Genomic DNA, 12,321 nt, shown 5'->3' on the forward strand with positions numbered 1-12,321 from the left:
GTATCTTTGGCACATGTTTTTACAGAAGGGGATCCCTTTTATACCACATTGGACACAGCTGCATCGTTTTCTGTCCTTAATGTGAAAAAGTGTGTTACTTCCTCCGATATATTCATGGCATCCTGATGTATCTTGCACTTCTACCTTCTATTGCAAACTTCTGTGTACTCAGAAAACATTTGACAAGCTGAAGATTTGGTCACTGAGGCTTTTGTTAAACAAATACAGTTATCATTGGTTCTCTTATCACACAAATGAAAAGTAATATTTTAGAGCACATTCACTAAATCCTTTGTTCTTTATTTGAAACCTTATGAAGGCTGGTGAAGCTGCAGAAATTCAAGTAATAAAATTATCACAATATTATAAGAAGAGCAAAAGTACAAGGCTCCAGCTGGGTTCTGAACAAGCTTCAAGTCTCACAGAGAGGCAGGATATAAAAGATATGGAGAGAAATTTGACCAATACAACAAAAGAGAATTCCTGTCTTGCTTTGACTTGTCGAACTTACGTGAATGAGGAATTCACATAGTGGTCTCTTCATTTTCCATTGGTAACATCAAAAGAGAAAAGGTAAAAAAAGGTGTCATTCAAGATAAAGAAGTCTGATTTCTGAACAGTCAGTCACAAGCTGAGGATCTGCTTGATGATTGTGTCAGACTATCAGGGTGTAAGCACGCCTGAAACTTAGCTAGAAACTTGTTCTGAGGTCTCTCTTAACCGTGAGTGCGAAAGCTTTCAGATATTCTTTCTTTAGGCAACTGCTTTCCCAAGAGCTACATGTCCTCATCTTCCACTGGTGTAATTACAGTATCAGTTTGACAGTTTTAAAAGGATGATGATTCCTGGCTCTAGATTTTCCATTTTTAAAATCTGTGCTCAGATTTCTTCATCGTTCTCCAATACTGAACTTATAAGACCAAATCTAAAAGCCAAACAGTAATGTAAGTCCTGAATTTCTTATGTACAACAAAATGTTCAAAATGAAGAAGAATGTTTTGAAGTTGAAAAAGGGGACAAACGGGGAAAGCGTTTTTGGAAGCAGAGTTTGCTCTTCTCATTAGTGATGTAAGCTATTTTATTTCCATTTCATTTCAATCAGCATATTTGGCAATATGCTAAAGTTCAAATTGTTATTCTGTGTCTTTCTTCTATTACCATGCTTACAAAACCCAAATTGTATACTGCAGCTCTTTAAAACTTCCAGCTATATGTTACTGAGTATACATTGCTGTGCAGACAAACTGGTATGTCTTACACAAACATAACTGTAGACTTTGTCTCAGATTCTAAGAACAACTGGAGACAGGCCATTGAGTAAACCACTTGTATTTCTACTTGTCTATATGACAGAAAATAATTAGAGAAGAAATCTGACTGAGGATCTGCAAGTCATTAGAGGCCTCAAATAACTTGATGCAATATCTAGGTTTGGTAAAAGGTTTGTGTTTAGCAGGATTCATAGAAGGATGTGTAGGTGCCCTCTCCACTGTTCCTTCTACCCCTTAATCATACTAATGGTGTATTTTTCTTGTTTCTAAATGTCCTCCAATCTGCTGCTGTTATTGATGATTCAGATGCTCTCAATCCTGAAACCAGGAGATCTAATACTCTCTTTAAGTATTAGAGAAACACCCTGTAGGTAATGTTGGAAGTATTGTAGAAACAAATTGCTTTGGTGCAAGACAGGAGAGTTTCAGGAGGAACAAACCAGCTGAAACAGGAGTTAGGGGATCACACTACAAAATTAGAATGGCATAATGGTCACTTTCCAAAAGCAAAATATGTGAAGTGTCACATCAATGTACAAAACCTTGAAATCCCGCTGCATATACCAGGAATCTCTATGAGACAGCTTGGCACAGGAGAAAGTCCCTTGAGGTTCACTAGTCTTTCAGAAACTAAAATAGAGATTTCCCTAAGTCTTAGATCAAGCAGTACTTCATCTGCTTGGTCATGAAATGCCGGAGGATTGTGTGCTGGCACACAAGTACTCCAGGCCAAGTCTGGTCCTGATTTAAGGCACTGAAGCCTCCTATAAAGTGACGCAAATGAGCTGAGAGGATTGAAAGAAATAAGCATTTTACTCCCAGCCCCACCTCTAACTCAGTGTTGGTATCAGGCTAACCTAACCCTAAACCTCATTTCCTATCCATAAAATAAGATTTGCGTGAAGATTAGCACTTCCAGTTCTGCCTCGCACTCTGCCATCAAAACTTTTTTGAGTCTCGGACTCCAAACCTCTTCCCCGTTGGCTGCCTTTGCAGTAGGCTTCACCTGTCTTTCCCACCGCTCCAACCCGGCACCAAGCCCGTCTCGGCCGCGGTCCTGACCCCGGAGGCCTGGGCCAGGCGGTGGTGCGGGGCTGTCGCTAGAGGGGCTCGAAAGGAGAGCCCGACCGGCGACCGCGGGGCCCCTCCGCCCCACAGGTGGTGGAGGCAGCGCGGGGCGGGGGGTGTGGCCGGCAGGGGCGGGCAGAAAGCACCTCCCTCCCTCAGCTGCTCTCTGATTGCCCCCAGCGCTGCCCGGCTTCCCCCCGCTCAACCCTCCCCAAGCACTGCGGCGAGACGGGAAGAGCCGTCCCCCTCTCTGCTCCCTACCCCGGCCTCCCGCCGCCTGGCACCGCGAAGGCGGGGCGTCCCTGGCCTGGAGGGGGCGGCCACAGGCGCCGGCTGCCCTTTCCCCCGCCCTCCACCTGCTCGCCGCTTTTGTTTGGGAAGAGGGGTGTGGGGGAGGCGCGGCCCCCCTGCGTGTGGCGGGGCGGGGGTGGCCCGGGCACGGCTCCGGGGCGGCTCGGGGCTCACGGACCTTGTCACCGCCGCCTTTGTCTGCCGGTCGGTCGGAGATTGCTCCCCCCTCGCCCTGCATCTGCTCCTCCTCGGCCTGGGGATCGCGCCGTGGGGCTGCCGCTCCCGGGGAGGGGCGAGTAGACGGAACGCGGGTTTCGCCCTCTTTTCGGGGCGAGAGGGAGGCGGAGGCGCCTCTCCCCGCCCGGCACACCGCGCTGCTCGGCGGCGTTTGCCCCGCCGCCAAGTTGCCACAAGTTGGAGCCGCCCCCCCGCCGCCGGGCTCTGGCCTCGGCGTGAGACAATACCGCGGGCTGCGGGGAGGAGGAGGAGGAGGGGGGCGGGCGGAGCAGCCCTCGCTCGCCGCCGATGGGGCCGGGCCGGCCGGCGCTGCGGGGCGGGTAGGTGGCTCGGCGGGGGCCGCCGGCAGGCGCGCACCGGGGAGCGGCCGGCAGAGAAGAGCCAGCCCCGGCCGCAAACGGCGCTCCATGGAGGACGTGGGGCTGCGGGCCGGGCGGGAGCGGCTGGCCGGCGGCGACTCGCGGCTCGGCGCCGTGCTGGTGGAGCCGGGGCCCGTGATGGTGATGGTGGAGCAGCGGGCAGCCGAGGGCTACAAGCTGGTGGAGGTGCAGCTGACCGGCGGGGCTCCGTGGGGCTTCACGCTGAAGGGCGGACGGGAGCACGGGGAGCCCCTCATCATCACCAAGGTGAGCGGCGCCGGCGGGGCGGGGAGGTGGGTCCGGCGGGCTCCATGTTGCCGTGCCCGCGGCGATGACAACCCGGCGGGGGCAGCGGGCCCGGCCCGGCCCCTGGCGCAGGTACCGCGGGGCAGCGCGCCCAGCGCAGGTGCCGCTGGGCCGGGCCCCTCCCGGCCCTGCCCCCGGGCCGCCCCGGGGTATCCAGGGAGCGGGGACCGGTGGGGATGGGGCGCATCCCGGCAGCTCCGGGGGCAACAGGTTGCTGAGCGCCGGCAACCTGCCGCTTCTGGCCGCTCTTGCTGCCCATTAAACAGCTGGTGCCGTCGTCGCGGGCGCTGGTAACTGGCTGCGGGACCCGAAACCCTGTGCTGGGCTGTTCCCTCCCTCTTTTCCCTTCGGGCTCCTGGCGCAGGAGGGTATGGAGACTGAAACTCCCGGCTCCGAGGCTGAGTTTTCTCTGCTGATGTTGCACTTGCAAATTCTAAGTAATTAGGATAGCCTTTTGTATCTCCCTCCTTCTTTAAACAGAAAGGTCTTGTGGCTAGTGACCAAATTCATTCTCCAAAGACAAGGGAGGGGGACGTTCTTGGGTATATATACACTTTCTGATTGCCTTTTTTTTTTTTTTTAAAGTTCTTGTATACTCACAACTTTAATCTCAGTGTATTGGACGTGAGTTAGAGAAATACATCACATTTTCTAGAAATGTTTTTCATCTGGGTATGTTTTGATTTAAGAACCCCCATCCTCAGTAACTGTTGTTTTGCTGTTAAGACAGCTTTCATGTTGCACAGTGAAAGCATATTAAAATAGATCCACATAGATTTGTGAAAGAAAAATCCTCATTAGCAAAGCACATTTTGCTCAAGATCTGTAGGAAAGAGATATATATATATGTATATATGCTTTTGTCTACAAGTCCTCTGGACTCTGCCTGTTTCCATTTTAAAAGTGCCAGAGGGTGTCAGAGGTCAAGAAGTCCTGTTTTATCCACAGCAGAAATTCTTCTGATCTTATTTTTCAGTTGGTTTCATTGTGAGTTGCCTCGTTGGTTCCCTTCTCTCACTCTTGAAACAACTGCGATACGGACTTTACAAGTTAGGACTTTTGAAACCATCTGTTTCTAGATCTCTTCCCTACTGCTGTTTTTCAAGAGACAACAGTCAGTGTCAGAATATGTATATGCTGAAAAATGACTGCCAGTCTGTTGGCCTCTTACCAGTACCCTGAGTTTACACAATAGCAAACCTGGGAGGATTTGAGGAAAGGAGAAAAGAGCTACTTTACTATGTATGTACTAGCTATTAAGTGCCAATTCAAATAATTCCACCTTTCTGCTAGTGGCTAATAAGTGCTACATCTACAGACTGATCAGTGATACTTATTCATAATGTTACCTAGGTATTAAGTAACAGGCTCAAGTATTTGTGGCATGAGGATGTGGCTGTGGTATGTGGAGAGAAGTGTCTAGGGCTGGGAACCTTGTGAACTGGGTCTGTTGCAAGGGAATAATGAGGTGGAACCACACAGCATGGAAGAGAAATCTGGGTCCATCCATACAGATTTAGGGATAAGAAACAACCTGGGTCCTTGGGTTTAAATTTTCATTTGTCATCATTGGATACGAGTGTATAGTACTGTTTTTGAAACCAGGGACAGGAACTCGTGTCCCTGGGACTACAATTATTTAGCTGCAAAATTTTCCATCTTGATTTGGCCCACCCATCATGGTGTTTGGTTGTGTATTTTCTGTAGTGGTGTTTTTTTCTGCTTCTAGTGGTGTAAAGCTACTGGAAAGAATAATTTAATGCTGGGTGGTTAAAACAGGCACTCCTTGCAGGAGATGTAAAGTTTTCCTCTTCTCAGCTGAAGAGAGCCTTGGACTTGAGTTACACCCTTCCTGAGTGGGGATCATTGGGCTGCTATGGATGAGGAGATGCCATTTCACCCGCACTTCTCTCTCTGTCTCCCCTCCCTTCTCAGGTAGGCTGGTGGCTGGTCAGTGGGGGATCCAGGAAAACCCACTGCACCGAATGCTTCAGAATACCTGTGGAAAACCTGGTTTTGTGGATTCAAACTGAGCTTAAGCATTAGCTGGTTCTGAAGCTCTGTCTCGCTCTAGTCCAGAGCATCTCCGGGGAAGTGAGGGTGGATGATGCCAACTGCCACTTTTTGAGGAGAGGAATGTGACAAGGTGTGAATGGAGTCTCAGATAGCAGCTGCTTAAGGGGGATTTCTAAAATTCTGCCTGTTTCCTTTCTTACAGTCTCAAAAGCAAGATCAACCTTTGAAGAAAGTTGCCCCTTTATGTAAAGGCTGGGAAGTCTGTGGTGTAAATATTTCGTGCTTTCCTTAGCATATATGGCACAACTGCCAGAAAAGTGGCATCATAAAATACTGTAACTGAAAAATTCACGAGCAAGCACTTTGCAGCACTTTCTGTGCAACACACATCTCGGGTGTTAGTTTCTGTGGTTGTGTGGCTATTTCACTTGCTGACAGGAAAGGAAGTTTTTTATTACAGGTATCATAGGGAGAGTCCAGGGCAAGAAGAGCTGCAAATACTATTTGGGAATTTGTTAGCTGGAAATCTAGTCAATTAAAACAAGAGTTGTCATTTGATCCACCAGATTACCAGAGAGGGGAAGGCATGCTAAAGAGGAGAAAATGTGTCCAGCCTTAGCGGGGGATAAGCGTGTGCTCAGCTGCTGGAATTTTGTCCCTGCTCATTGCAGGGAGGCTGCACTGGATGACCTTTGAAAGTCCCTTCCAACCCAAACCATTCCATGATTGATGTTGTGAGGGAAGCGCTTTGCCCTGGGAAAGGTCAGTGCACAGTCATGCTGCTGGTGCCCAGCAGTGGGCCCAGCCCTGGCGGCTTCCCTGTTTCGTGGTAGCATTTTGTTCTGTAACTGAAACAAGACTTCTAGAAAGAGTCCTGAGCGGGGTAGGCAGAATACAGAGTTCATCTGCCGGGCGCAAGCCTTTTTATTTTATTTTTTTTCCCTTTTTGTTATTGCTGCAATAGGCACAGAGAAAAACGGTACATGATACAGCTTGCTTGATCTTTAAACATAGCTGGTCTTCTAAAACTTACCCCACCCACGTACAAATGGTGCTGCTAATATTTAAGAAAAAGGTCTTTTAGCATTGTCGCTTTGTTGCGTACTATTATTTTTTAATGTCCCTTTAAAAATGCTTTACATTTTTTCTGATCTCTGCATGTGTATCTGATAACATTCCAAAAAAAAATTGCCCAAAGGCAGCTTGTTCTTGCCTAATTTGACATCTTGAAAGAAAGGACTTGCTTTTATAGCTACATGTGTATTTCAACAGAAAGTGAAGTGAGAACTTTGAGGACTTTAATTAGAAGTCTCACAAGCCTCAGTTTGTGTTTTCTGTTTTTTAAAGAAAAAACCTCTGAAGAGGGAGATCTTACTGGAAATAGTGAAAAGTCAAAGTGCTCGAGTGTGAATCTTGTGAAAATCTCCCATAGCTGCATTATCTTGACTACTTTTACTTTAAAAGGGCTCTTATCTGAGATGCCCAACTTATAGTGTCAATCATAGTATTGATTGTGGGCGGTGGACAGAAAGTCATTTCACTTCCTGTACTAGCAATAACCTTAGGAACTCTGAAGTTGTTCTGCAGTCAGCTTTATCCATATTACTTAATACATATGAAAACATTCTAGTTTATGCATTTCAAGATAGATTGATGTATCATTTAAATAAATTTCTCTGTAGTATCTGCTTTACAAGACCCTACAGCTATACCTCCTCAAGCAATGATCTCATTGCAGTCTAATCAAGGCTGGGCTTGGCTGGTATTTCTGCAAGATTTCCAAGTGAAACCTGGACTGTTGCAAGAAGTTTTGTTGATGATTTAGGAGATAGGACTCTTGTCTCCTGAATCAGTGCTGAATTCATGCCCCAGCTGGAGGTGCTGTCTTTTAAAAAAGAGTATCAGACAGACCCTGAACTTTTGTTTTCTTTATTCCGTTGCACTTTCCTAATGTGCTCCTGTGTGTGGTTAAGTGTGAACTGTAATTTGTTTAACCCAACAATAACTTAAATTGTATCAAGAGATGCTTCTCTATTAATTGGCTGCCAGACTTCTCCATGTGACTTTTATTAATTTATTATTTCAATAGTAAGTGAAGTGATTGTTGTTTTCGTTAGGTAATTCTTTATTCTTTGGCCTTAAACATCTAACTAAAAGCAATTACCTACATCACTATACTGCAACAATATTTAGAGGGGGGAAAAAAACTTTAATGGTGCTATATACGAATGAATCAAAAAAAGACATTTTCAAACATAAATACTAGTTGCCTCCCTCAAGTTAGATGAGCTGCCTTGCTTGTAGACATTAATAATTCTTAAACTTGGCTGTAAAGCTTGATGTCCAGACAGCCAGCATTTAGGAGTAATCCCATGAAATTACTGACTGCTTCAACATAAATGCAGTCATTCGTGTAAACAGCTGATTTATAAGTTATCAGGAGCCATTGTTCTGTGGTCAAGAAAGAATTCTAGATCTCTGTAACCTGGCAAATTTCATTCAGTTCCTTCAGTTCTGGAAAAATAATGCATTAAGGAGTATTTATTCTATTTACTATCCATCTGTCTTGGTTGTCAAACCCAGACAAAATTACTGACCAGTATGACTCAGAATTTGAACAGGTATCTTAATGAGCAACTTTAAAAGAATGTATCAACTCATGTTATGTGTTTCTTTTGAAACCTTTATTCAACTTCTTATCTTAGGAGAGGGTTTATGGTCTGAGTTTTATCTCTTTGTGTTCTTAAATTTGATAGTTGAGAAACATTAGAAAATGTGTATACCTTAGAATGAACGTTTGAACGTTTTAGGCTTGAAATATTATCATGTAGCTATTTATCTTTTTTCCCTTGACAAATATGTTAAAAATTGGGCTTTTTTCAATGCTATAGAAACTGTTCTGAGTGATCTGATTGTTACATCCCAGGTCTCTATTATTGGAAGAGAGGAATTTGTTTGTTTTGATGGAGGAAGATCTTACTGCTTTTTACTTTGGTAAGCTGACTGGTTAAGGGAATGCTCTCAGTTTTAGTGCTTTAATGGTTGTTGAATGACCTCTTTATTATGACTGTTAATTTACTGGCAGAATGGAGCCCACCACCCTCATATGTGGTGTAAATGGTTTGGCTGTGGAAGTATGAAGCTTAAGAGGTTGGATTTGAGTTCTGGGATTTTTTTATGAGATCTTTAGCAGTTGAAATGCCACCAATATTGGAAATTGCATTTAAAAGCTATCTTGGATATTGTTACATGTGATCTAAAAACCATGTAAGGAGTTGAAATGAAAGGATGGGTTAAAGGCTCATGACTGGAGAAGTTTCAAGTCAGTTGAGTTCTGTGCTTAGCAGTCAACAGTGTGAGCGTGGTTTAAGAGATAGGGTGTGTGTGTGCTTGCAGTCCTGAAACTGCAGTCTTCCTTTGTGCTTTTCACACTACATTTCAGTACAAAAATCTTCCAAGGAGACAGAATGCTTGTGTTTAAAACCAGAACTAAGAAACTTCCTTACAACAAGTGAACTTCTAACTTTTGGAAATACTGATTGCTTTTAAATTGTTTGTTTTTATCTCCTCTGCATTTCCTCCTTTCAGCTATTTGGGCAAAACCTGTCAAATTTATCGTGATTTTTTAGTTTAAGAGAAAACACAAACAAAAGCATTCATGTCTGGAGTCTGACAGAGGAATTGATGTGTTTTGTGGGAATGGTTACTGCAATAGGAGTTAGACAGCGGGATTGACTGTTTGAATGTTCATCAATTTGGTCTATTTAAAGAACAATTTAAACTTCTCTAGTTCTTAGTTAATTTATATTAGTTAGTTCATACTTTCCAGTATGAATTTTGTGTCCTACCGTAGGCATTAGCCTAAAAATAAAAGATCTGCAGGAGACCTCCTGTTACTGCTTGCTGTTGTCAGAGGTTTGCCAGTAATGCCATTTATTGCCTAGGTATCCATCATGCTTGTGGTTTTGTTTGTTTTCCTTTTTAAGAGGAAAAAACAGTGTGGTTGTGTGTAGTATTTATGCACATGCTACATATGCTTTACTCAATTACTCAATAGACTGTACATACTTCTTTTGCGGGCCCTGATTCATTACGTGTTCTCCCGCTTAATGAGTATTTAAAATAGGTTAATGTGGAAAGAATAAAGTAAATGGGAAGTGAAAGGTGGTCATGTATAGATTAGAGGAAACAACTGTTTAGCAGTAACCAAACCAAATTTGTATCACATATGTGAGCTTCTTTTTTCTTGAGAAAAGCCATTTGTGTTTAGTTTTCGTATGCATTTGTAATCTATGTATAGAATATCTAGTATGTATATGGATCTATTCTGTGGGTCAGCTTATTACAGAAGTTTGAGACAAGTCCTAGCCATTAAGCAGATTTTTTACTTGCTGGTGGTTTAAGTATTACAGTGCCTGAAGAGTTTCACAGAGAGTTAACTAAAAATTGATTCAGTTATACTGAGACTTCATCCATTTAATTTACGTGGACTTGTTTTCTACTGTCTGTTTTGAACCTATATGATATAAGGTCAATTGAAGGTTTTGTTAATATGTGCTTATTGATCCCTCTCTGTAAACTTAACATAATTCTGGACTTTCAATTTTGAGGTTTTTGTTGGTGTTTTTTTTTTTAATTGGGAGGTATGTGTTTGCTTATCATTAAGATAAGAAACAAACTAGGGCAATTTCTAATTCCACATAGCATAATATTTTAAGTTTCTTAAAAGTTATGTGGGAGGTATGTTGTTGTGCTCTCCTCATCCCCAACCCCAGAGAATATTATCGTCTCTCCGTGGTGAATTATTAGGAGCTGTAATTTTTGTACTACTTGTAACTTCACAGATATGGTCATATACAAACAAGATGGAATGTAAGGTTTATGGAATTGGGAACTGAATGTGTTGTGTTTGAAAGCATTCATTCGGTGATAGGAAAAGGCTACAAAGTTTTGAATTGGAACCAGTTTTGAAAATTCAACTTGATGGACTTGGGGATGTGTTTGTGTTCTCCATATATGCTTTGCCGAGCAGCAGACTTTTCGTGGTGTTCACAGAGGCTTAAGCTGAATGTTTAATAGAAGTTGATACTTTTGGAAAGTGGTTTGCAGTGTTTAAATTAGACAGAACTTAAGTGCTCGGAGTTGCTCTCTGAAGGTGTGTACCCTTCATGTGAAGCATGTGAGAAAGTGAGGATACCTGTGGTTCCTCAACACATACCTATATGCCTACATCTACTGTAGTAAGATGAAATACTATTGAGCAAAATGATTGTCTCTGTATTTCCTGTATGTGTGGCTATACCTAAAATGTTCAAAAATTCTTTATTTCTCTGATTGTTTATGAACATAGCTTTTCAGTTTGATTTATCTAGCTAATCGGGGTAGAGTTGTAACCTACAAGGACCAAAAACATTTGTTAGGAGAGAACTTCCTTCTCCTACCTATAAATTAATACAGTATCTGTATTCAGTTTTAATTAATTCAGGGCATTCTTGTGAAGCACAGGTCTCTTATCTCAAAGATAACAGAATGGCATCTGCAATATGACAAGTTGTTGTGGGGTCTTTATTGGCCTTTGCATGTACCTGACAGTCATTGAGGTGTGCTCGACTCCCCCAGGCAGAGAGAGCCGACTGCTTGGTAAATGCTGGAAATGCAGCAAATTGTAGATTTGAGAAACTGAATAGCTTTTGTCAGGTACACAATTCTTGGGTTGAGTCTTAAAGTAGAAACAGATGGAGTTCAGTGTTTGATGAAAGAAAAGAGGTGGTTATTTCAAAGTTCTTCTGAACCCTGATGAAACACCAACATCAACTGAAAGCTTTGAACTGTTTAGTCAAAAGTTCAGTAGTGTTGGCACTGAGGGGAATGCCTCACATCCTGTGTCCCTGTACTTCTCCTACCTCACCCCATATGGAAAGGAAGGCTTCCCCTCTGCAACCAGCCCTGCTCTCTCCCCATTTAAATCGCTCCATTTCTGAATTGTTAGGTTCTTTGAAATGTGTAAATTCCTCTTACTTAGCCACATCTATCAACTGATATATGAGTTAGGAAATATGTGTCATGTTTCTGAGATACAGATTTTCTGAAGAACTGTACTTAGTAATGAGGTTTTTGAAGGATGTAGAGTGGCCTGTTTTTCAAGGGTGGTACAAAGGGCAAAGAATAGTCTCAGTGACTGAAAGCTGGAAATAGGCAACATAGTGAGAACTCAACTGCAGTGTTGTATCCCTTTGGATAGCTACTAACAGTGCAGTTTCATCCATTCTTGCATTTTTCTAGCTGAATGGCCTTTTAGAAGGGAGATGGATCATGATCAAGGGTGTTCTTGTTATTGTTATTGTAGGTGGCCTTATTGGATGCTTTCTTTGCTCCAGGCTCTTTGCTGTTCTGTCCATCGTGTTTCTGAGACCGTTTCTTTACTTGCAGAACTCTAGACCTTTGTGCATTCGTGTCAAGTACAACAACAGGGTGTTTAATGTTCTGGTAATAGCAGAGGTAGTTATTTCTGAGCAGTGTGACAGAGTCTAAGAATGCTTTTGCTGATGTGTAAAGATGAATTCAGTTTGGTTTTGTTGAAATGGTTGCATAACCTAATGAAACTAAGACAGAGTTTTGGGTTTTTTTAATGGAAACACACGAGCTTCGTTCTAAGCTGTGCTTTGTTTTGTGTTGTTTTTCTTTTGATGGAAAAAGATCCAAGTGTTAGTGAAACTTACTTGAAACAAAATCCAGAGCCTTTTAAAATGGCCAGACACTTTCATTTTAGAATA

General features: G+C 43.3%; 1 protein-coding gene across 2 annotated transcripts in view; it reads left to right on the plus strand.

Annotated features, from left to right (window-relative positions):
* The first annotated feature begins 2,511 nt into the window (after positions 1-2,511).
* The window catches only part of SHROOM2 (shroom family member 2), a 124,866-nt gene continuing 115,056 nt past the window's right edge, over positions 2,512-12,321 (plus strand). For both annotated transcript variants that reach the window (XM_064646584.1, XM_064646585.1), the window contains exon 1: positions 2,512-3,493. In XM_064646584.1, coding sequence (XP_064502654.1) covers positions 3,275-3,493 — 219 coding nt within the window. In that variant the 5' untranslated portion in view covers positions 2,512-3,274. The remainder of the gene's footprint in view (positions 3,494-12,321) is intronic.

The sequence above is a fragment of the Pseudopipra pipra genome, chromosome 2, assembly GCF_036250125.1.
Source record: "Pseudopipra pipra isolate bDixPip1 chromosome 2, bDixPip1.hap1, whole genome shotgun sequence".
In the NCBI taxonomy this organism is placed as follows: Eukaryota; Metazoa; Chordata; class Aves; order Passeriformes; family Pipridae; genus Pseudopipra; species Pseudopipra pipra.